Consider the following 25,567-nt stretch of genomic DNA (forward strand, 5'->3'; position numbering starts at 1 on the left):
TTCACAAATAGTGTCCTCCTAAAAAGCTCTTTTTTTTTTTTAAGATTTTATTTATTTATTTGAGAGAGAGAGAGTGAGAGCATGAAAGGGGAGAAGGTTAGAGGCAGAAGCAGACTCCCCATGGAGCTGGGATCCTGATGCGGGGCTCGATCCTAGGACTCCGGGATCATGACCTGAGCCGAAGGCAGTCACTTAACCAACTGAGCCAACCAGGCACCCCTAAAAGGCTGTCTCTTGTCCCTGAACATAAGCTCCAAAAGGGTGAGGCCCTTTTTTCTGGTTTTGTTCACTGTTGTTGTCCAGGAGGTGTACCAAAAATGTTTGTTGGAGGAACCAAGGGCTCTCCTATTATGCTGATCTCTCCCACACATGTGTGTGTGCATGAATGTGACTGAGGGTGTCCTGCCCTCTCAGCAGCTAGGCACACAGAGTCACCCGGGAAAAGCTGAATGAGGAAAAGAGAGGGAAACCAAAGAACCGTATGGAAGATTAGGCCCCAAGCTGGAAGGTGGGCTGAGCCTGGGCCTTCTTGTTTGGTTGACTCCAGCAAGGGTAGCTCGGGGGATCATCAGCAGAGGCAAGGGAGACTGTTGGGTGCTCCCACTTTTCTAGGGGCCTTTTCTGAATTTTGAGGTCTTATCAAGGCAAAAGCTACTCCTGTCTTTGGGCCAAGGCGTGGCACATATTGGGGACTTGATTTGCTGGAGGAACTCGGAGCAGGCGCTTGATGCCTTTTTGCTGCGTTGACACATGGGGGCTTTGGTGTCTCCTTGTTGAGTATATAAATGGGGTCCCAGGTTCTCCAACTCCGGGGTCCCAGGGATGACCCAAGAGTACATCTGCGATTGAAGACAGTTGTTTCAGGGTGAAGACAGTGGTTTCACGGAGCCGCGTGACGTCACGCTCCCGCAGGTTCTCACGACTGGGTCCTGGGAGGGGCAGGGCGGGGGGGTGAGGGGAGATGCGGACAAAGGGACCCCGCGCGCCTCCCCCGCCGTCCCCAGCGCGCGCGGCCGGGCAGACTCGCCACATCTGGAATTCATTGCCGCCGCCGCCGGAAAGGGGAGGGGAGGAGGGCGGGGCGAGTGGGGGGGCTAGGCGGTGTCTCTCCCCGCCCCCCTCTGTCCCCGGTCGGGAGCCCCGGGACGCAGTCCCAGTACGGCGGGCAGCCCCAGCCCCTGCCGATGCCGTCCCGGGGACGCAGACGCCAGAGCGAGCCCCTCCGGCCAGGGCAGGGACCCGGGCCGGCCCAGCCAGGTGAGTGTGCGGGACGAGTGGGAGGCAGAAAGGACGGGCCCGGGATCCCTGAGTCGCAGGATCGGAGCTGGGTAGCCAGGCCAGGGGTCGAGGGCGCACCGGGGCGCGCACGCGCCGCCCGTGCTTCTGCTGCACGGAGGGAGTGGTCACTGTGCGCCCTCTCCACGACTCCGGGCGGCCCCTACAGCCTCGGCTGCGAACCCCCAGACTGAGCTCCCCGCCTTCCCCGGCGGCAGGAAGTTGGCGCCGAAGAGAAGGCGGATCCGAGCTCTTTCGGCCAGAGACTGGGAGGCAGAGCGGTGTGGTCCGGGACCGGGGGGTTTGGGGAGTGTGTGTAGAGGGGAGGGGCCCTCCCGCAGGCCGACTCCGGCTGGGCCAGAGCGAAAGGTGCAGCGAGCCGCGGAGCTTCTAAGTCAAGGGGCGGGGTCCCCGGGGAGGGCCGTCTGCTCCACCGCCTGCTGGTCTGCCTCTGTGCCTCAGTTTCCCCGAGTAGTTCGTCTTCTTCAGTCACCCCCTCGGGGGTGTGGCTTTGTTCTGGAAGGAAAGGGAACGTGTGTGCGTGACTCTCGCGTCTCTCCTTTCACCTGGGGCCCAGGGACGGGGCGGGGGTGCAGTCACCCGTGGCACGGACCTCGTGTGTTCGGGGACCCAGTTGAGCGTCGGAACCTCGCCCCCTCCTCGGGCACGAGTTGACTCACCCGGGGATTTCCATGCCCTCCCCCGACTCTGCGCCAGTCAGATGCTCCGGGAGCCACGCGCTGAGCCCACGGACCCCCGCGTGGCGCGATGGTGGTTTGGTATTTACCAAGAGGCTGCAACTGGGATCACAACCCCACCCCCCAACTCCCGCCTCTAAGCCCTCCGGGAATATTGGGGCGAAGCTCCTGGCAGGACGCAGAGGTCCCCCCCCCCCCCAGCCACGGGAGATGTAGGGGTTCCTCGCGTGTGGCTGTCGCGAGAGAGGCCCCAGCGGGAGCGAGCGTGGATACCGCGCATTCCACCGCCAGATAAGGAGGCCTAGACTGCAGCCGGAGGGCGGGGGCGGGTCCTGCCGCTGTCTCCACGGAGACGCGCTGGGCTTCGCTCGGTCAGGGGGCTGCCGGCGACCCGAGGCGTCTCCAGCCTCTGCTGTGGTTTGGGGGCTAGGCTGAATTGAGGTGCCTCTACCTCGGGGACCCTCGGGGCTTTGTTCACTCTTCCGTCCGTCCGTCCATCCATCCATCCATCCATCCATCCATCCAGCACACGTTTTCAGAGCGCCTTCTGTGTGCCAGGCATCACGCCAAAGGGGCTGAAAACAGACTTGGTCGCTGGCCTCCAATACTCATATTCTACCACGGAAGCCAGACAGAACACAATAAAATACAATAATGATCTCTGAGGAGGGCAAGTTGTGTGAAGACAATGAAGTAAGATGCTGTCATAGAGAGGCCCCCCCCGGGAAAGTGGCTATGGCAGACCAACGGTCAGAGGAGACCCCTCTGAGCCGGTGACCTTAAAACCGAAACCAGAAGGAGGGGAAGACAGTCATTCCAGAATTTGAGGGAAGGGCATGCCAGGTGGAGGGAGAGCCAAGTCTCTGAGGTAGGGATGGGGGTGGCACCTAGGAGGCCAGCGTGGTTGAAGTGGAGAGGCCCTGGGGGGGCGTGGGAGGAGGCTAGATGGGCAAGGGCCAGGCCATTTTGGGCAGCGGGGAGCCATGGAAGAATTAGGAGGTGAGGGAGTGACACAGTATATTGGCTTTGTGAATTAAACAGCTCCCCCTGGTTGCTGCACGGAGAACCGCAGTGTAGGGCGCTCCTGACCGCTTAAGGAAAACCAAAAGTAGGGGTAGGGGCACTACCCTAGGGCCAATGGCAGGGATCAGTGAGTGACAGTGGGACTGTTAGCACAGGGCCTGCCTCAGTGGAACTTGGAGGAGGGGCTCCTGGAAGCCGCTGAGGCTTTCCCTGTCCTTCCTCTCTTCTAATCTCCCACGAAACAGTCTTGGTCTATCTTCCCTTCCCTCCAAACCCTGTCACTTGTCCCTCTCATTGCATTTCAGGCCTGGCCATTCCCTGGCTGTGACCAGGGAATGGTAACCAGTGACCTCTTACTGAGCCTCTGGGAAGACGGCCTTGGTGAAGGTGAGAGACAAGCCCTGTGTTTAGCCAGGTCTGGGGAGGGGAGCCAGGCCTCCCAGGGAGGGGAGCAGCCAAGGCCTCTATCGGCCTGGTTTGGGTGGGGGTGCCTCTTCTGCCAGCCCCAATCTCCAGGCCCCGCTTCCTCTTTCTGGGAAGCATGAGCCTGCCTTAAGCTCTGTCTTCAGCAGAGTCCTAGTGGGGAAGATGAGAAGAGGGAAGCAGTGTGGGCCTCGGTTTCCCCTTCTCTAACTAGGCGAGCCACCCCTCCTTCTGAGGAAGCCTTGACAGCCTCCAAGGGCTGCAGAAAGTGAGTGTGCAGCTCCCGGTCTCGCCCCCCACCCCCACCCCAGGGAAGAAGACAGACTTTCGGTGGGCCTCTGGGGTGTGAGGACTGAACCCAATTCTTATTTCTCCAGGAAACCTCCATAAATCTTCCTCTTGGCTGCCAGACCAGAAGGTTGGTGGCCCCGTGTGAGGGAGGGGGGAGGGAAGGGGGTGACCTAGGCTTTTCGCCCACCAGCACGGGTGCTTCCCAGGCCTGCAACGGGCCCTCGATTCTCAGTCATGAACCCCAGGAGGGGCCCAGAAGGGCAGGGCAGCCTGGGGGGCGTCTGGTCGGCGTGACCTGGCGGTCAGGCTCCGGTTCACACTGTCCCCAGGGACATCCACACAGCCCTAACTCTGTTCTCTGAAAGATGTGGTCGGCCTGTAAAGGACCCATCACGAGCGCCTTCCTTAGAGAGCCCCCGACAGGGCCAATCAAATGCCGAGGACGGAAAGCTCAGGCCAATGGGCGAATCGCTCAAGGCCCTGGGATTGAAAATCAGCCAATCAGGGCGCGGGCTGTTTCTGCCCCGAAGGCCGGTCTAGTGGGGCGGAGGCCAGGGCCAGGCTAGCTCCCGGCCGGCTGCAGCCTGCAACGGCCAGAGGGCATCAGGGCGCCCAGGGCCCGATCCGGCAGCGGAACAAGGGGCCTCTGTTTGGCGATCTGGGCGGGGCGGCAGTCTCCGGGGATGCGCACAAGGCCTTTCTCTGTTTCCAAACTAGGACGGATGCCCCTTCACCCAGGGGGAGCAGCTGCCTCTGTCAGGCCCCCGGCCAGGGCCTCTCCTGAGGGGGCGTCCAGGGACTGACATGGCTTGGGTAACCCCGGAAGCCCCCCATAATTCTCAGGCTCACTAGGAACCAGCCTAACCAGCCTTTCCTGGAACCGTACTCCAGGAGCACACGTGTTCCTTGCCAGGCCTGTTTCCAGGCACCTAGGGAGGGCTCTTCCCGCTCCCTCCCCCATTAGCTAAAGGCTGGAGCTTCCTCCTGGCTCCCCTCCGCCAAAGGCAGACACTGCACCAGCCCCTCTGAGACTACCCCCCACCGCCACCACCAAGCTGGGAGGAGGCCGTGATCTTGGCCTCTCAGCCTCTCTGCCCACGCTTCTTCCCGCCCCCTCCCCCCACAGCTCAGTTTTCCTTGAGGGGGGGGTGACTCAGGCTTTCATGGAAACAAATGCCCGTCCCCCCTCTCCTCTCAACCCCCTCTCCGGGTGCCTCTCGCCCCCTCTTCGGCTCACATGACTTCAGCTTCAGCGCTGCAGCAGCTGCCCCAACCTCCCAGCCAGGACCTCCCAGACTGGTCTCCTGTGGCTCCCCCATCCCCTCACCCCCTCCCAGCCTTTCCCACACCGGATGTGACTGGGAAGTGAGGACTCCACCCTGCTTCTTCCTGGGGCCTCACATCTGGATTTCATCCTGGCTGGGGAGGGGGGTGCCAGCGCCCTGCCCACCCCTCTGGGACCCTCTGTCCCAGGGCAGGGCTAGATGGTGCTGATGAGAACAGGATGTTGGGAATCTTGCCGTGGCTAACTCAGTCTACATTCCCTCCCCAAAGATTGGCTGGAGGGCACCTAGTCCCCAGCTGTGTGTGTGGTAGGAAGAGAGGGGCTAGTATATAGGCTAGTATTTGTTGAGTGCTTGCTATGTACTAAGGGTGCCTCTTGTGCCATTCAAGAGAATTTTCCCATTTCCCCTATAAAGCAGGCGTTCTTCTCCGCATTGCACAGATGAGGACATAGCAGTGAGAGGCCAAGTGTTGAGTGACTTGCCCAAGGTCTCACAGCATGTCAGGTGGAGTGGAGTTGAACCCGGGAGTGCCTCCAAGGTCTTCATCCTTGAAGATGCCATGACCTCTTAGGCGCTTAAACCTCAGGGCCGCCCTGGTGTCTCCCCAAGACCTTATCTCGGGAGCACCCATGGCCGCAAGGCTTAGACCCAGCCTGAAATCCAGGGCAGTGGGTGGTAATGAGCAGGGGATGGTGCTATCAGCAGCCAGCATCTTGCTGACCCAGGTTGGCAGGCGGCATGAGGCCCCGGGCTCCAGTGTAGTCCAAAAGGGAGATGAGCCCTCCAGGCTCTGCCCAAGGCTCGCTGTCTGGGGAGGTGAGCAAGAGTTCTGGAAGTTTATTTTGTGTCCCTCATGCTCTTTGGGGGAGCTTCTGTTCTTCTGAGACCTCACAACCTTGAGGTTATAGAGGCTTTGGGGAGGTTTTCTGGCTCTACCACTTACCGGCTTTGAGACTTAGAGCAAGTGAGTTAACCTCTCTGGGTTTCCGGTTGGTAAAGCAGGGAAGATGATGCTTCTGACTTTGTGTGGCCACTCAGTGAGAAGGGAGGGAGCTGGGACTCAAACCACAGCCACCCAAAGTCAGAACCCAGGAAGCAGCCATGGCACTGACCCATCTGTCTGTCTGTCTGTCTTTTTTCTCTGCAGCTCTGACAGCCCCATGGCCCTGGTGGGCCACTGAGCCCCACCATGGGCAGCCTGTATTCAGAGTATCTAAGCCCCAGCAAGGTGCGGGAACACTACAATTACACCAAGGAGACTCTGGACAGTCAGGAGACGCCCTCCCGCCAGGTGGCCTTGGTTGTCATCATCATCCTCTGCTTCGCCATTGTGGTGGAGAACCTGCTGGTGCTCATCGCGGTCGCTCGCAACAGCAAGTTCCACTCAGCCATGTACCTGTTCCTGGGCAACTTGGCCGCCTCGGACCTCCTGGCAGGAGTGGCCTTCGTCGCCAATACCTTGCTGTCGGGTCCGGTCACACTGGGGCTGACCCCGGTGCAGTGGTTTGCCCGAGAGGGCTCCGCCTTCATCACACTCTCCGCTTCTGTCTTCAGCCTCCTGGCCATCGCCATTGAGCGGCATGTGGCCATTGCCAAGGTCAAGCTCTACGGCAGCGACAAGAGCTGCCGTATGCTGCTGCTGATTGCGGCCTCGTGGCTCATCTCGCTGGCTCTCGGCGGCCTGCCCATCCTTGGGTGGAACTGCCTGGGCCATCTCGAGGCCTGCTCCACTGTTCTGCCGCTCTACACCAAGCACTACGTGCTCTGTGTGGTCACCATCTTCTCCGTCATCTTACTGGCCATTGTCGCTCTGTATGTCCGCATCTACTGCGTGGTCCGCTCCAGCCACGCCGACGTGGCCGGCCCCCAGACGCTGGCCCTGCTCAAGACAGTCACCATCGTGCTGGGTGTCTTCATTGTCTGCTGGCTGCCGGCCTTCAGCATCCTGCTCCTGGACTACGCCTGCCCTGTCCGGTCCTGCCCTGTCCTCTACAAGGCCCACTACTTCTTTGCCTTCGCCACTCTGAACTCGCTGCTCAACCCCGTCATCTACACGTGGCGCAGCCGGGACCTGCGGCGGGAGGTGCTGCGGCCGCTGCGGTGCTGCAGGCGGGCGGCGGGGGTTCAAGGACGGCGGGGTGGGACCCCGGGCCATCGGCTCCTGCCTCTCCGCAGCTCCAGCTCCCTGGAGAGGGGCACGCACATGCCTACGTCGCCCACGTTTCTGGAGGGCAACACGGTGGTCTAAGGGGCAAGTAGGCCACCAGGCCATAGCACAGGGCTCTGTGAGCTGTCTCCCTGGACAGAGAGGGGGCTGCGAAGCAAGATGCCCATACACCACAGACCTGGGTGACATTGAAACTATTTCACCCTGCCCTCGGCCCGCTGAGACCCCCCACCCGGCAGATGGCAGAGCTCCAATGGGGTCAGAGGCTAGTGCAGTAACTAATGTGACCACCTTCAGAACCGGATCGCGGGGAGGCTCCAGGGGACCTGGAAGGGGCCTGGGTGACACAGCAGGCAAGCACTCAGGTGACACGGCAGGTGGCACTCCAGGGCGGGGGAGCTCAGGGCAGGAACAATTCACAACCCGATACAAGGGATTTCAACATTTCACGACTCTCTGACCCTCTGCCCTGAATGGAACTTCCCTCTCTGAATCCAGCCCCGCTGTCACCTTTTCCTGACAACCTTAAGCCACTTCCCCACAACCACTGTTCCCAAAGGGCTGGAGGCCTCCTCCCTGACTGTCCTGGGCGGCCCCAGCTGACAGTTGCAAGGCCCCAGTCCACAGCTTCCCCAAATTTCACCAGCTGCCCATTTCGGCGGCTTCTTCCCTTTCCTCTGTCTCTCCACGCGATGCTGGCAAACCACAGGGTTGGGGGTAGATGCTGGATGCTATTCTCAGACCTCATCGGCCAATTGCACTATTTGGGGCACAAAGGAGTCACCAAGGGCTAGAAAAACTGGTCTGGGGGCCTGAGGAGGGCTCTGGGCCTCCTGGTGGGAAAGGGTGGAACTTGAGAAGGTTCTAGGGGAGCTGTTGGCAGAGGACCCCCATTCCTAAAAACCATCCCCCTGCCCAAGGTACTCCCACCTCCAGCGCAGCCAGGGTAACCAGATCTCCTGCAGGGCAGCCTTGAGCCCGCTGTGCCTCCTTTCAAGTTGCATTGTATGGAGAAACATGGGGGCCAGGGGGCCAAGGACGATGATTGTGGGGTGCTCCCTTCTCGCCTGCCCCAGAAGGACTTCGCTAAATTCCATGGATAAATGGAAGGGATGTTGCGGTACAAATATATATTTATGTGTGTCTGTGTGTGCGTGTGTGTGATGCGTGTGACCTCCTCTCCCCACTGGGCTCCCCCAGAATGGATGCTGTTGTTGTCTCACGTCTGTGTTGAAGCTGCCAAAGAGGGGTCGGCCCCCGCACAGACCCCTTTGTAATTGCTGGCTCATCTCCCCGCTTGAGAGCTGGGGTACAGCTCGCCTCGGGGAAGGAAACCTCATGCCTCAAAGCAATTTCTTGTGAATGCAAAGGCTGGGGAAGAGGGTGTTGGGGGGCAAGGAGCCAGTCGGGGGCCTGTCTCCCCCCATACAGCTCCCCAGATGCCCCTCGTGCCTGAGACCCGGACCCAGGCCAATAAACGGTTCAATTCCTTGTTTGGGTGGTTGTCTTTTGAGACTTAAGGTGGCCATTGCCCTAACTAGCACCCGGTGGCCGGAGGGTGCATGGGATAGGGAGGGTGGGCGGGATGGGGAGGGTAGCTGCTGCCCAGGCCGCTCATACTTGGTCATCCTTCCTATTCTGTGCCCCAACCCCGAGCCTCACCCAAGCCAGGATTACAGTGACTTCTGAGAAAACAGGGTGAATGCTGACCTTTCCCTTAGGGCATCTGTCTGGCCCTTCCCAGTGATTAATTAGATTCCTGACCTCCTTGTTTCCCTTCAGAGATAGACTGGCAGGTGTGGGGAGGGTCCCCTACTTCACCTCATCTTACCTACCTGTTCCTCCCTAGGAGATGGTCTTAGGGGACATGGACCCTGATGACCCTCCAGGGCTCAGTCTTCCCCAAAGGAATGGGTAACTTTGCGTCAAGCACTTCCCATGACGTGAATCCCCAGAAGGTGGGAGTTACTATGAACTATCGTGGAGATGAGGGTTCAGAGAAGCTAAGTGAGCCGCTCGGGGTCACACAGCTAGCTGGGGCAAGGGCCTGTCTGGATATGAACTCAGGCGGGAACAGTTTGCAACGCGGTACAAGGGATTTCAACATTTTCCCTGGGCTGACTCTGGATCCCGCCAGCCCCACCACCGGGCCAGAGAAAGTATCCTCCACCCACTCTTTGCAGTGGAAGGAGTAGAGGGGGTGTGAGCTGCCAGACCCCACCCAGAACCGGGAGAAACCCAGATGGGACACAGCTGGGGGGTGGGTTCCTAGCTCAGCTCCAGGCTGACACTCCCTTCTGCGCAGAGGCACAGGGCCCAGCAGCTCTTTTGAAGATCGATTTGGAGCGTTGATGGGGAACACAGTCCCCTAAGCTAGAGCCCCACCCAGCACGCCAACGCAAACACTAGAGTGGCCAATGAGAGAAGGAGTGGGGCAGCCAGCCACCACACGCTGCAAGGTCTGCATTCCCCATCGAATCCCCTCCTTCAGCGGTTCACAGACAACCTCTGCTTGGAAACCCGAGCTGAGAGGAGGGAACAGAAGAGATAGGGCCAGGCCAGCGTCGATAGATTCTCTCCGGATACACACCTGCTTTCTCTACTGCCTCCTTCCCGGCCTCTGCTCAAACACCATCTCCTCAGAGAGGCCTGCCCTATCTTCTACTCTACCCAATCCCTCTCCTGCTTATCACGTGGGAGGAGGTCATAGATCACTTTATCCATCTCCTCTCCATTAAAATGTGAGCATCTTGAAGAAAGGACGGCAACCGTCTTACTGTCTGTAGCATCTTGAATGGTACTTGCTATGTTCCTACCACAGAACCTTTGCACCTGCTGTTCCTTCTGCCTTGGAATGACCCCCCCCCCCCCATATGCCTGTGCTGCCTCTCTGGTCCTTCTGGCCTACAATAAAATATCCCCCTGGGTGAGGCCTCTGGCCATGCTTACATTTCCAGTGCTAGCTACTTACCTTGTTACTCTCTTATAGGCAACACATTTTTCCTTTTTATCCTGATTATTTATTTTTTAAGATTTTATTTATTTATTTGACGGAGAGAGAGATCACAAGTAGGCAGAGAGACAGATGGCCTACTGTCATCGGTGGCGGGGGGGGGGGGAGCAGAGAGCCCGATGCGGGACTCATCCCAGGACCCTGGGATCACGACCCAAGCCAAAGGCAGAGGCCCAACCCACTGAGCTACCCAGGCGTCTCATCCTGATCATTTTCTTCCTCCCTCTTTGGAATGCCACTTCTGTGACAGCGGGGTTTGTATCTGTCCTGCTCACTGCTTGGCCATGGTGCTCAGAACAGTGGTGAGGACACAGTAGGTGCTCAATAAATGTTTGTCAAATGAATTAAAATAAAAGCACACACTGGTCTTTTCAGTGAGATGTTTATTTCCTATGAAGAAAATAAAATACAAAAAGCAATGTTTTGGGGTGCTCTGTAGACTCTATTATTGGCAGTCTGGTTAAAACAAACAAACAAATAAACAAAAGAGTGGAAGCGCCAGAGAGGTCAAGGAATCTGACCAAAGTCATGCACATGAGCGGAGGGGCAGGGATTTGAACCCTGGCTGTCCTTGGCTGAAAACTGCAGTCACATCTGATCCTTCTTGGTATTCTGGCCTGAAGATCTAATTTGCTGACATCTCTCAAATCTTGGAGCCTAGAACAGAGCAGACCAACCCACAGGGATGCAAGATGATTTTCCCTACAGAGGCTGTTGGCCGTTAGGGAGCATCAGAATCATCTACAATAACCTGGTAAAATGCTGGTCCTTAAGGGTCTAGCATGTGAAATGTGGCTAGTGCGATGCAGGAGCTGAATTTTAATCTTAATTAATTTAAAAGTGAAGAGCCACCAAGTGGCCATTGGCTAGAGTACTAACAGCACAATTCTAAATTGCAGATCTGGTTTCCACAGCCTTTGAGCAGCTGAACTCTCTCGACATTATGCCATCATTAAAAAAAAAATTCATAAGTCTTACCACCTTTATTATTATTTTGAATGACATTGTAGCTTCCACTTATTATTATTTTTTAAAGATTCTATTTATTGTGGGTGCCTGGGTGGCTCCGTGGGTTAAAGCCTCTGCCTTCAGCTCAAGTCATGATCCCAGGGTCCTGGGATCGAGCCCCGCATCAGGCTCTCTGCTCAGCAGGGAGCCTGCTTCGCCCCCTTTCTCTGCCTGCCTCTCTGCCTACTTGTGATCTCTCTGTCAAATAAATAAATATAATTAAAAAAAAAAGAAAAATCTTTAAAAAAAGAGAGAGAGACAGAAATTGATTTCTCTCATATAAAAGGGTTTTGGGGGGCGCCTGGGTGGCTCAGTGGGTTGAGGCCTCTGCTTTCGGCTCCGGTCGTGCTCCCAGGGTTATGGGATCTGGCCCTGCGTGGGGCTCACTGCTCGGCGGGGAGCCTGCTCCCCCCCGCCCCCAGCCTGCCTCTATGCCTACTTGGGATTTCTGTCTGTCAAATAAATAAATAAAATCTTTAAAAAAAAAAAAGGTTTTGGAGGAACTTGGTCCTGGGTAAGGACAGATGCCCGGCTGCCAGCGGTCCAGGCTTCTATCCTCTTCCTTTCTCTTCCCTCCCTGTTTCCCCCTCCTTTCCTCTCCTCCTCACCCCCCCAACCCCTCTCTATCTACCCATACATCCATCCACCATCCAACTACCTACCTAAATACTTCACTGTGTTTCCTAAGAACAAGACACTCTCTTACATAATAGAACCTTAGTAAAATGATCAAAATCAGGAATCTATAAACTTTCATCAGATTTCACCAATTGTCCTAGCGCTGACCTTTAGAGCAGAAGAAAATCCCAGACCACTCGTGGCAGGCAGTTGTCCTTTTAGTTTCCTTCAATCGGAACAGTTTCTGACCCTTTCTTTGTCTTTTGTGACCTTGACATTTTTGAAAAATATAGGTCAGTAATTTGGCAGAATGTCCTTCACGTTGGGTTTGTCTCATGTTTCCTCATGATTAGATTCAGGTTATGCAGTTTTGGCAGAAATACCACAGAAGTAAGGTGTTTTTCTCAGTTAGTCCCATCACCGGCAATGTTAACTTTGATCACTTAATTGCGTTTGCCAAATTTCCCCACTTGAAACTTACCATTTCCTCCTTCGTAATTATTAAGTATCTTGTGGGGAGGTACTCTGAGACTCTGTAAATATCCTGTTACTTGCCAAATTTTCAGTCATTTAGTATCTCTTCTTGTCTGAACCAATTATTACTCACCGACTTTTTTTTTTTTTTTTAAGAAAATCAGAGGCTATCACATCATTTTCTTCCACTTTTTATTTTTAGAAGAAAGTGACACTTTTTTAAAACTTAACCACAATACCATGATCAGGCTTATCAAAAGTATCAATCAGTGTTAAAAATTTCCCCATCTGTCTCTGTTTTCTTTCTTAACATTTGACTTTTGATCAACATTTGACTTGTTTGATCCAGAATTCAAACAAGGCCCTCTTGTGGCATCTAGTTAATGAATCTCTGAGGTATTTAAATTTTTGTTTTATTAAAGAGTTTATTTATGGAGCACCTGGGCGATGCAGTCGGTTAAGCACCTGCCTTCTGCTCCAGTTGTGATCCTAGGGTCCTGGGATGGAGTCCCACATGGAGCTCCTTGCTCGATGGGGAGCCTGCTTCTCCCTCTGCCTCTGCCTCACTCTTTCTCTGTCTCACATGAATAAACAAATAGTATATTATATAAACATATATAAACAATATAATAAATATTATTTATTTATTTACTTGAGAGAGAGAAAGAAAGCATGAGAGGAGGTAGGGGAGAAACTTCCTCCCTTCCTCCATCACTTCCTTCTGTCCTAACTCATCTGTTGAAGAAACCAGGTTGTTTGTCCTGGACAGTTTCCCATAGTTTGGTATTAGTCGACAGCAGTCCCGGGCTATTTAACAGGTCTCCTGTCAGATTCAAGATTGGTATTTTTGGCTTCAATTCTTGATAGGTAATGCTGGAAACTTGCATCAAAAGGACATGAAGTCTGGCTGTCTCTCTCTCTCTCGCTGGTAACTAAGACTGATCAGGACGTCTAGATGCCGTCAGCCTGATCCCACCTTTATAAATTCTCCCGTCCAACTACTCCTAATGGCTTGGTCATGCAGGGACAACCGTTGACTGGATCCATTGTTTACAGAGGATTTCTGGTCTACCTTCTGATCTCTACCTCCTGGCTCTTTTTTCTCATTTGTCTACAAAACAAGTGTATTCTCCCAAAATTCAGACATCTGATGTTCATCATCTTTCCCTGAATGTCTTGTCTGGAAAAGTTAAATCATTAAAAAAGGGGGGGGGATAAAGTTGAGAGTGAATGATTCGTTTTTAGTGATGACTGTGGTGTAGGTGTTAAAGGTACAAATTAGAGGGTGCCTGGGTGGCTCAGTGGGTTAAAGCCTCTGCCTTTGGTTCAGGTCATGATCCCAGGGTCCTGGGATCGAGCCCCGCATTGGGCTCTCTGCTCAGCAGGGAACCTGCTTCCACTTCTCTCTCTCTCTGCCTGCCTCTCTGCCTACTTGTGATCTCTGCCTGTCAAATAAAGAATAATTAAAATCTTTAAAATAGGGGCACCTGGGTGGCTCAGTGGGTTAAGCTGCTGCCTTCGGCTCAGGTCATGATCTCAGGGTCCTGGGATCAAGTCCCGCATCGGGCTCTCTGCTCAGCAGGGAGCCTGTTTCCGTCTCTCTCTCTCTGCCTGCATCTCCGACTACTTGTGATTTCTCTCAGTCAAATAAATAAATAAAATCTTTAAAAAAAAATAAAATCTTTAAAATAAAATAAAATAAAAGTGAAAAAAAGTGTGAGAGCGATGTGCACATACATAATCACAATGGAATATTATTCAGCCATAAAGAAGGGAATCCTGCCATTTGCTGCACTGTGAATGAACCTGGAGGACATAATACTAGGTGAAATAAACCAGACACAGACAAATGGCAAACAATTTTGCTTATACATGGAATCTAGGAAAACGGAGCTCACAGAAGCAGAGAGTGGAATGGTGGTTGCCAGGAGCTGGGAAGAGGGGGGGAATTGGGAGATGTTGGTCAAAGGGTACATGACTTTCAGTTATAAGATTAGTGAGTTCTGGGGTGCCTGGGTGGTGCAGTTTGTTAAGCATCCGACTCTTGGTTTCAGCTTAGGTCATGATCTCAGGATCTTGAGATGAAGCCCCATGTTGGTCTCCATACAAAGCTCGGAACCTGCTTCAGATTTTCTATCTCCCTCTTCCCCTCCCCACCACTTGCTCTCTCTCTCTCTCAAATGAATAAATAGATAAATCTTTAAAAAAGTAAGATGAGGGGCGCCTGGGTGGCTCAGTGGGTTAAAGCCTCTGCCTTTGGCGCAGGTCATGATCTCAGGGTCCTGGGATCGAGCCCCGCATCGGGCTCTCCGGTCAGTGGGGAGCCTGCTTCCTTCTCTCTCTCTGCCTGCCTCTCTGCCTGCTTGTGATCTCTCTGTCAAATAAGTAAATAAAATTAAAAAAAAAAGTAAGATGAATAAGTTCTGAGATCTAACGTACAGAATGGCGATTGTGGTTAATACTGTATTGTACAGTTGTAATATTCTAAGATAGTAGTGTTCTTACTATACACAAAAAATGATAACTAAGTGAGGTGCTAGGAGTATTAATTAGCTGGGTGGTGGTAATCATTTCACAATGTATACGTATATCAAAGCCTCATGTTGTACACTTCAAATACGTGCAGGTTTTAATTGGTGATTATACTTCAATAAAGCTGGGGAAAATGCTTCTGAAACTTTCACAGGCGAGGAGCTTGTAAAAAATACAGCTTCCTGGGTACTACCAGGGCTGGTAGAATCTGATGCCGGGGCCCAGGATTCTGCATTTTCACTCTGCGCTGCTCTTGATGTGACCTATCTATGACTTACAATTTTCAGATGCTGGTGCGAGGCTGATTTTAGTCTGTAAGATATTGCCCAGAGGAAATATGGCTTGGACAAGGCTGTTGTTTTATCATTTCTGTGTGGAAATCATTCTCACCTTGGGTGATCCACACCCTCAGGGGATGTTTGGCCAAGTCTGGAGACATTTTTGGTTGCCCCACTGGAGGATGGAAGTGGGATGTCGCTGATCATTCTGCAGGCAGAGGACAGTCTTTCATGACAAAGGATTATTTGGCCCCAAATATCAGCAGTGCCCAGGTTGGGACACAACACGTGCCCTTCTGGCTCCTTCCACCTTGTTCGTTGGTTCAGGACTCCAAGGCCACAGTTGGGAGTGTGAGGAAACTTCTAGAAGCATCTCCAATGCCCCCATTGGAGACGGTCAGTTCACGTCTCTTTCCCAGGTAGTTTTAATCACTTAGTGATTGCCTTTGGAGAGGCACTTGTGGTTAATTAGTGGTCATTTCCGGAAAGGAGAGGCTTCATGTGAAGTCCCTCTGATTTAATGGTCCAGGGAAGGCCCACTTCTCATTCCTGCTCAGTGCGGTGAGGAAGATTTTTCTTTGCAGTTCCAGAGCGGTTGCTGTGTGTTTTCCCTTCAAGCGCCAGGAGGTGGGTGATTCCTCACAGTCTGTCCACTGTTTTCCTTTAGGGCCTGGTGGCTACAATGGGTGGTGGCCACAGGACTCAGGCAGGCCGAAGAAGCCTGGGGTGGGCTGAGGGAGGAAAGGCAGGACTTAAGTGTCTTAAAAGGAAGGAAGGAAGGAGGCCCAAGCTTGAAGTGGGTTAGAGAAGTGGTGAGACGTACTCTGGTGATTTACATAAACGGAATCATGTGGTTGGTCTTCCTCTAGGCATGGACTCTTTCACTTGGCATACTGTTTTTGAGATTTGTCTGTGATTTTGCATGGAGTTATAGAGTGCTTTTTTTTTTTTTAATTTAAATTCAATTAGCCAGCATAGAGTGCTTGTTCTCAATACTGAATATCAGGGTTCTGTAAAGTATAGTTTGCAGGCTAAATTCACCTGACAGCCTGCTTTTGTAGGAACTATAAGCTACGAAGAGTTTTTATAATTCTTTTTTTTTTTTTAATTTTATTTATTTCTCTCACAGAGAGAGACACAGCGAAGGGGGGGAACACCAGCAGGGGAAGTGAGACAGGGAGAACCAGGCTTCCTGCTGAGGGGGGAGTCAGATATGGGGCTCAATCCTAGGACCTTGAGATCATGACCTGAGCCAAAGGCAGATGCTTAATGACTGAGCCTCCCAGGTGCCCCAGGTTTTGTTTTGTTTTTTTTTTTTTTTTAAAGATTTTATTTATTTATTTGAGAGAGAGACAATGAGCGAGAACATGAGCAAGGAGGTCAGAGGGAGAAGCAGACTCCCCATGGAGCTGGGAGCCCGATATGGGACTCCATCCCAGGACTCCAGGATCATGACCTGAGCTGAAGGCAGTTGTCCAACCAACTGAGCCACCCAGGCGCCCCCCGGGTTTTACTATTATTAATTTTGGTGGTGGGGGAAGCACAACATTTTGGGACCTGTGAAAATAGTGTGAGATGATTCCAATTTCAGTGTCCACTAATAAAGTTTTATTAGAACATAGCTGTGCCCGCACAGTTACATAATCATCTATGGCTCTTCTCACCCCACAGCTGCTCAGTAGAATTGTTGTGACAGAGAATATGGCCCGCATGTCCTGAGATATTTATTATCTGACCCTTCCCAGAAAAAGGTTGTGACCTCTAGGTTTAGTATTCCATTGTTTGAATACATAATTGTTAGTTTTATTTTATTTTTTTAAAAGATTTTATTTATTTATTTGACAGAGTAAGATCACAAGTAGGCAGAGAGGCAGGCAGAGAGAGAGAGAGGGAAGCAGGCTCCCTGCTGAGCAGAGAGCCCGATTCGGGACTCGATCCCAGGACCCTGAGATCATGAGCTGAAGGCAGCAGCTTAACCCACTGAGCCACCCAGGTGCCCCATAATTGTTAGTTTTATTGTTAGATGTTGTGTGGTCTTCAGTTTTTGGCTATCGTGAGCAAAGCTGCTATGAATATTTTTGTACACATCCTTCGGTGTAGAGGCACTCATTCCAGGAGTAGAATTACTGGGTCATAGGGCAGAGGTACATTTAATGTTAGTAGACATCGTCAAATCATTTTCCAAAGTGGCCATACCATTTTGGACTTCTCTAGGAGCGTTCTGGTCTTGCTAACACTTGCAATTTTTTTTTTCATTTTTGCCATCCGTGTGTGTGTGTGTGTGTGTGTAAGCTGATATTGCACTGTGGTTTCATTTTGCATTTCCCTGATGACTAATGTTGAGCAGCTTTTCGTATGAGTCTTGGCCATTTTGATATCCTCTTTTGTGAAGTAACTGTTCAACTCTAGTCCACTTAAAGAGACAGATAATCCTCTAATTAATTCAAAGGCATTCAATGTGTATTGTAGATATGAGTCCTTGGTCAGTGGACATACATCTGTGTCTTGTCTTTAGTGGCATCTTTTTAAAAAAATATTTTATTTATTTATTTGACAGACAGAGATCACAAGTAGGCAGAGAGGCAGGCAGAGAGAGAGGAGGAAGCAGGCTCCCTGCTGAGCAGAGAGCTCCATGCGGGGCTTGATCTCAGGACCCTGGGATCATGACCTGAGCCGAAGGCAGAGGCTTAACTCACTGAGCCACCCAGCACCCCTACTGGCATCTTTTGGTGAACAAAAAAATCCTCTTAATACAGCCTGATGTTTTCCTTTATGATTAATGTGCTTTAGGTCTTGTTAAAGAAACTAAAGTCACAAAGATGTTGCATATTTTATTTTAAAAGCTTCCTTGAATTTGCCTTCACATTTAATTGTGGAAAACCTCCAGAATTCAGTTTTGTGTATGGTGTGAGGTAGGGATCAAGGTTTACCTTCTTCCATATAGCCAGCCATATAATGAACCCAGCATCATTTATTGAAAAGACAGGCTTTCCTTGCTGCTCTGCCAGTTGTTTTTGTTTGACATAAATGACCACATGTTCCAGCATTCCAAAAAGGCAAAAAAAAAAAAAAAAAAAAAAAAAAAAAAGCCTCAGAAAAACTCCTCTTCCTGCCCAAAGCTTCTACCCTGCTAGTTAACATTCCTTATCTCCAGGAAGTTAACCATTTGTTTCTTTCCCAAGGCTTTATGTATAAACAAGTAAATACCCAGAATTCTCCCTTTCCCCCCCCATATAATCTGTATCATACTCTGCACTCTGTTCTACATCTTGCTTTGTTTTGTATTAGCAATTAAAAATAAACCTCTAAGGTACTATATGGAAAAATATCCTTTTGTTTTTTGTTATTGTGGGATCTGTCACTGTGTGAATGGAATACACTTATTTTAACTAAATCTCACTGAAGTAGAACTAGGTTATTTCCAGTCTTTTGCTGCAGACAAAGTTAGTCAATAGCTGTGTCCTCTTCTCCTTTTGCACATATATATGACCAAATCTTATGAGAAATTTCTGGAAGTAGAATAGCTGAATAAGAGCATGTGCAGGGATACCTGGGGGGCTCAGTTGTTAAGCATCTGCCTTCAGCTCAGTTTATGATCCCAGAGTCCTGGGATTGAGCCCTGCTTCTCCCTCTCTCTCTGCCCCTGCTTGTGTTCCCTCTCTCACTGTGTCTTTCTCTGTCAAATAAATAAATAAATAACATCTTTTATTTTTAAAAAGTGTGTGGATTTGTTATTTTGATGAATGTTTGTAGACTGAACATTTAATGTTGGGAGCAGGGAGGAACAAGCATCACACCCTCATCTATGCAGGGTTCCATGAGGTGATTGTCATCATCATCATCATCATCTCCTTTTTTAAGATTTTATTGTCTTTTTCTTTTTTTTTTAAGATTTTATTTTATTTATTTGACAGAAATCACAAGTAGGCAGAGCAGCAAGCAGAGAGAGAGGGAGAAGTAGGCTCCCCGCTGAGCAGAGAGCCCGATGCGGGGCTCAATCCCAGGACCCTAATGATCATGACCCAAGCTGAAGGCAGAGGCTTAACCCACTGAGCCACCCAGGTGCCCCTTATTTTTCTTTTTTAAAGATTTTATTTATTTAACAAAAAGAGAGATCACAAATAGGCAGAGATACAGGCAGAGCCAGATCGGGGAAACAGGCTCCCCGCTGAGCAGAGAGCCTGATGTGGGGCTTGATCCCAGGACACTGAGTTCGTGATCTGAACTGAAGGCAGAGAGAGGCTTAACCCACTGAGCCACCCAGATGCCCCAAGATTTTATTTTTATCATTTGAGAACGATAATGAATGGGGATAGTGGGAGGGGAAAGTGGAGAGGGACAAGCAGACTCCCTGCTGAGTGGGTTCCAGACACAGGACTCAATCCCAGGACCCTGAGACCATGACCTGAGCTGAAGTTAGATACTCAACTGACTGAGCCACCCAGGCATGCCCCCATAAAAGTAATCATTATGCCCAACATGGCGGCTTGAAATTACCCCAAGATCAAGTCGCCTGCTCTACTGATTGAGTCAGCCAGGTGTCCCTCCATGAGTCTTTACTGTGTATCAACTATATCCTGGGCACTTTGCTAGGTGTTGGGCATAGGGAGGTATGACTGACCTAAACTGTCACCGCACACTATGTGATCACCACCTGAAGTAAGGACTCTGAAAGAGGGGCACCTGGGTGGCTCAGTGGGTTAAAGCTTCTGCCTTCAGCTCAGGTCATGATCCCAGGGTCTTGGGATGGAACCCCGCATCGGGCTCTCTGCTCAGCAGGGAGTCTGCTTCCTCTCTCTCTGTCTGCCACTCTGTCTACTTGTGATCTCTCTCTGTCAAATGAATAAAGTCTTTAAAAAAGGGGGCTCTAAAAGAAAGAGCTATGGTTTTTAAGAGCCTGCTAGACACCTTTTGGGCTGGAGAGATCAGGAAATTCTCCTTGAAGGAGGTGATGGTTGAGTCAAAGTAGAAAGAATGAATTAAAGATTTTCTAAGCAGGAGAAATGGTGTGTGAAACAGCAGGGCTTCCCAGACTAAGGCAACAGCAAATGCAGAACACTATGGTTATATAACAAAAAGCCCCAAAGTTTGGTGGCTTAGAACAGCTCACTTGTATTATCCCTCATGGTTGCTGTGAGTTGGGAATTGAGCAGCAAAGCGAGCCTGGGAGCAATTCCAGCTTGAGGATCTCTCATACCTTTCAGCTGGGTATTGGCAAGGGCTACAGTGGTCAGAAAGCTTGGCTGGGGCTGGAGGGGCCATTTCCAAAGTGGCTCACGCCCATGGCCGGCAGTTTAGTGCCTCTTGCCCTGGCTCACCACAGGGCTCCTTGAGCATCCTCACAATATGGCGGCTGATTTCTGCCACCAAAACAAGGTGGTACTGCGATGTCTTTTATGACCTAGCTTCAGAAGTCCCGCACTTTCACTTCTACCATCTTCCTTTGGCCCTGGTTCCAAGAGGACCCCACAAGGGGATGAATACCAAAAGGCAAAGAATGTTGGGGACCCTCTTGGAGGCTGGCTACCACAGGCCTTACGCAGGAAGGGGCCCCTTATGCTAAATGCATAAGGGATGGGTTTACTCTAAGAACCTTGAGAAGGCCTTCTGGTCCATTCCATGGGTTAGGGAGGAGGGGACCTGATCAGATGGATTCTGAGAAGATTCCCTCCCACTGGCAGGGGATTCAATAGCTGAATATGTGGTAAGAGGCCTGAATGGCAGCCCAGGGAGGACGTGGGGCAAGTCATCTGGGAGAGCGCTGAAGATGATCTAGATTGGGGTGTCCTTGGAGGGGCATATCAGTACACTGATTTGAAGGCTGCTAGGCTTGGTAACAAGCCTCCTGTGATCCCAAACAGTAAGCCATCTGCCTGTTCAAGGGCCCTGCAAAAAGCAAGTGGGTCCGCCCAGCACACTCCAGAGTTGTTTTTCCCAGATCTGATTCCTGGCCATGTGAGCCAAGAGAGAGAAAGAGAGAGAGAGAGAGAGAGAGAGAGAAGTGTTTGTGTGTGCGCGCGTGTGTGTGTGTGTGTGTGTGTGTGTGTGTGTGTGTGTGAGAGAGTGTATGCATGCTTGAGAGGCCCACCCTGTTGGTCTTCCTGCCTGGCCCTTGTCTGGGGTGAGTGGCAAAGTGTCCCTTTTGAAGCCTGGAGTGCTGCTGCCACTGCCTAAAGCTTTTGCTGGGCCTGGCACCAAGAGAGTTCAGTGGCCATGACTAATTCCCCAGCTGGTGGGGTGACTCAGCTCTGGCCTTCCGACTGAGTGGCTCAAGGCATGTGGCTATCTCCCCACCGGCCCTGGCGCTTTGGGCTGCCCTGACCTTGGCTGGGCTGACTCGTAGCCTTTCCTGGCTTCTGGAGGGTGGCCCTTCAGCTGAAGGCTGGAATGTGGCCTCCAAAGTGACGAGCTCAGGCCTGATAAGTCTTTCTCTTGAGGTGTTTATGAGCACTACTTCAGAGACTGAGAGGTGGAGACGGGGTTAATGCCAGCAAGAGCTGAACCCAGTTTCTTCTGGAAGTTCCATTCATTTCTCTCAAGGGCTGAGCCCATTTTTAGGTGGGGGATGGGTCTCCAGTGGTCTAACCCGTCACTCTGGAGGTGCTCAGGAGTCACCTGTATTCCTGGGGCCAGTCTTTATGTCCCTGAGGCCTTGCCCCATCTGTAAAACCATTTAAATCCTCCCTCAGTAAAGGAATCACCTGAGAGGGAGCCTTGACTAAATGTGGTTGCTCCCCTGTGAGCGCAGTCCCCTGACAAAGAATTATAGTCTGTCGCTCCTCTCTCCCCTGTCCCATGAGCACCCTGTGCCTTAAGGTGTGTCCGGGGCCCCGAATACTGGCTTCTGGCTGGTCTACAGGGGCCTGAGCCTCCCTTTGGTGACACAGTCTTCTGTGTCACCCCCTTTCTGCTCTTACTTTTTAATCTACTTCCCCCCAGCCCTGCCTCTGGGCCTCCAGGGGGCCTGACAACTAACCAGCCAGCTGGGTATCACTGTTTTGCATTCGGGCTCCGTAGCTAAGGACCCCTGAATTCATGGCCCCTGCTGCTTCCTTAGTCCATGATCTTGGGTAAGCAGCCTCTGAGCCAGACTCCTTTGTGACAAATATTCCAGGATTAAACGAATTCCTCTAAAGAGAATAGTATAGTATGTAAGTGCTGCTAAAAATACTACTAGCTATTAATTTTAGTCTTATTAATATTTCAGTCTTCCTGGATCCTGCCATGTATGGGTAATCCATTGCAAACAGTCTGAGACCCACTTCTGGCCAGGCTGACCTCCCCCCACCAGCTGCTGGGGAAACCTAGTATACATGTGTGTTCACAAACCAAGTGACTTATAAAATCTGTAATACGAAAATGTAAAAATGTACCATAATTTGTAACTTGGTTCTGATGTGTTGTTTTTTTTTAAGATTTTATTTATTTATTTGACAGATAGAGGTCACAAGTAGGCAGAGAGGCAGGCAGAGGAGAGAGGAGGAAGCAGGCTCCCTGCCAAGCAGAGAGTCCCATGCGGGGCTCGATCCCAGGACCCTGGGATCATGATCTGAGCCGAAGGCAGAGGTTTTAACCCACTGAGCCACCCAGACACCCCTGATGCTTTTTTTCTTGTTTTTTTTTTTTTTTTAAATTTTTTTATTGTTGTTTCAGCAGGTACTTTTTTTTTTTTTTTAACTCCTCCCTCTATGAATGGTTTATTTTTTATTGTGGTAAAAGACATAACTCTTACCATTTTAACTATTTTCGAGTAAACAGTAGTGTTAACTGCATGCCTGTGGTTGTGCAGCAGATCTCTGAAACTTTTTCATCTTGTAAAACTGAATTTGTTTGCACTGAACTACTTTCCTTCTCCCTCCTCTCACCAGCCCCTGGTCCCCACCATGGTTCTTCTTTTCTACAGTTGTAAAGTTTATTTTTATCTTTTTTTTTTTTTTTTTTTTTAAGTAATCTCTACATCCAATGGGGGGCTTGAACTCACCCAAGATCAAGGGCCCTCTGTTCTACTGACTAAGCCAGCTAGGCCTGGCTTGCTCTTTTTCTTTGAGACTTTGACTGCTTTAGATACTGCATAATTCCACTTATTCAGTATTTGCTTTTTAAGATTTTATTTTATTTTTTTGTTTGACAGAGAGACACAGCGAGAGCAGGAACACAAGCAGGGGGAGTGGGAGAGGGAGAAGCAGGCTTCCTGCTGAGCAGGGAGCCCGATGTGGGGCTCGATCCCAAGACCTTGAGATCATGACCTGAACCGAAGGCAGATGCTTAACAACTGAGCCACCCAGGCGCCCCAGTATTTGTCTTTTTGTGACTGGCTTACTTTATTTACCACAATGACCTCAAGATTCTTGCAGGTTGCCACAAAAGGCAGGATTTCCCTTTTTAAGGCTGAATAACCCATTGTATATACCACATTTTCTGGAAACTCTTCATCTTTCCAAGAACATTGGGTTATTTCCATCTCTCTCTCTCTCTTTTTTTTTTAAGATTTTTATTTATTTATTTGACAGAGAGAGATCACAAGTAGGCAGAGAGGCAGACGGAGGGCGTGGGAAGCAGGCTCCCAGCTGAGCAGAGAGCCCGATGTGGGGCTCTATCCCAGGACCCTGAGATCATGACCTGAGCCGAAGGCAGAGGCTTTAACCCAGGTGCCCGTTTCCATCTCTTGACCACTCTGAATAAAGCTGCGACAAAGAAGGGTGTGCAAATATCTTTTTGAAATCTTTCTTTTTTTTTTTTTTAAGATTTTATTTATTTATTTGACAGAGACACAGCGAGAGAGGTAACACAAGCAGGGGCAGTGGGAGAGGGAGAAGCAGGCTTCCTGCCGAACAGGGAGCCTGATGCAGGGGCTCGATCCCAAGACCCTGAGATCAGGACATGAGCCGAAGGCAGACGCTTAACAACTGAGCCACCGAGGCATCCCAGAGATCCTTCTTTTAATTCTTTTGAATATATAACAAGTAGGATTGCTGGATCATATAGTTATCCCATATTTATTTATTTATAAATATTTTATCTGGGAGAGAGAGAAAGAGAGCAGAGCAGGAGCCAGGGGAGAGGGAAAAGCAGACTCCTTGCTAAGCAGGGAGCCCAATGCAGGACTCCATCCCAGGACCCTGGGATCCTGACCTATGCCAAAGGCAGCTGCTTAACCATTGAGCCACGCAGACGTCCCTCCGTTTTTAAATCTCTTGTGGAACTTCCACTCTTTTCTGTGCTGGCTGCACTATTTTACATCCCCCCGATAGTACACATGGATCCTAATTTCCACATTTCTGCCAGCACCTGTGTTTATTTTGTGTGTGTGTGTGTATACTGCATATATACACACATATATATAATAATTTTTAAAAACGATTTTATTTATTTATTTGACAGACAGAGATCACAAGTAGGCAGAGAGGCAGGCAGAGAGAAAGGGGGAAGCAGGCTCCCTGCCGAGCAGAGAGCCCGATGGCAGGGCTTGATCCCAGGACCCTGGGATCATGACCTGAGCCCAAGGCAGAGGCTTTAACCCACTGAGCCACCAAGGCGGCCCATATAATAATTTTTTGATAGTTCATCGCATGCCAATTAGAGTGGCCACTATCATTGTGGTTTTGATTTGCATTTCCCTGATTAGTGATGTTGGGTGTCTTTTCATATGCCTATTGGCCATTTGTGTATTTTTAGGGAATGGTTTATTCAAATCTTTTGCCCATCTTTAAAATCGGGTTGTCGTCTTTGTTGAGTTGTAGCTGTTTATTCTGGATATTAACATTTTATCAGATATATGGTCTGCAATCTTTTTTCCCATTCTATATGTTGCCTTTTCACTTTGTTGACTCCTTTGCTGTGCATAAATTGTTTGCTGTAGTCCCATCTGTCTTTTCGCTTCTATTACCTGTGCTTTCATGTCCTAGTCAGTAAATCATTGCCAAATTCAATGTTGTGAACCCCCCTTTTTTTCTTCAAAGTGTTGCATAATTTCAAGTCTACCTTTATGTCTTTAATCCATTTTGAGTTAATTTTTATATGCCGTAGGTAAGGACCCAACTTTACTTGTTGGCACGTAAACATTTCCCCAATTTTCCCAACGCCATTTGAAGAGACTATCCTTTCCCCAAGTTCTGGTGCTTTTCTAAATCACACAGTCTGTGGAAGTGGCCTGGGCCTCACCACACTGCGAGATCTGTGATGCTAGCTGCATAGTTTGTGCGTCCTCAAGATTATCCGCGATTAGCACCTTTTTAAAGATGAAACGGGGCCTGGGTCCAAATGACCCATCCAAGGTCATTATAATGAGCATATGGATGGAGTGGAGTTCAAGTCCTCAGTTACAATCCCAAGAGCCCACATGCTGGAGCCCTGTAGGAATGCTCCTTGTTTTGTCCCCAGCATGCTAGGAAGAATGAATGAATGAACCTCTCAGGCGAGGCTCCCAGCAAACAGGGAGCTTGGGCGAGCCCACAGCTCCACGCGGGGGTGTGCTCCCTTCT

The 25,567-nt window shown here is 50.7% G+C and overlaps 1 protein-coding gene across 4 annotated transcripts; it reads left to right on the forward strand.

Annotated features, from left to right (window-relative positions):
* Positions 1 to 924: 924 nt before the first annotated feature.
* Positions 925 to 8,654, forward strand: S1PR2 (sphingosine-1-phosphate receptor 2). Of its 4 annotated transcripts, none has more exons than XM_082731976.1 (4): positions 942 to 1,261; positions 3,302 to 3,383; positions 3,797 to 3,837; positions 6,144 to 8,654. In XM_082731976.1, the coding sequence occupies exon 4, from the start codon at positions 6,186 to 6,188 to the stop codon at positions 7,242 to 7,244; it is 1,059 nt and encodes a 352-aa protein (XP_082588102.1). In that variant the 5' UTR covers positions 942 to 1,261; positions 3,302 to 3,383; positions 3,797 to 3,837; positions 6,144 to 6,185; the 3' UTR covers positions 7,245 to 8,654. The 4 variants fall into 4 exon arrangements, with proteins under 4 accessions (XP_082588101.1, XP_082588102.1, XP_082588104.1 ...); XM_082731977.1 differs by lacking the exon at positions 942 to 1,261 and adding an exon at positions 3,634 to 3,687 and having other exon boundaries at positions 3,301 to 3,383; XM_082731975.1 differs by lacking the exon at positions 3,797 to 3,837 and having other exon boundaries at positions 925 to 1,261.
* Positions 8,655 to 25,567: the final 16,913 nt, after the last annotated feature.

The sequence above is a fragment of the Mustela nivalis genome (assembly GCF_964662115.1).
Source record: "Mustela nivalis genome assembly, chromosome: 1".
Lineage (NCBI taxonomy): Eukaryota > Metazoa > Chordata > Mammalia > Carnivora > Mustelidae > Mustela > Mustela nivalis.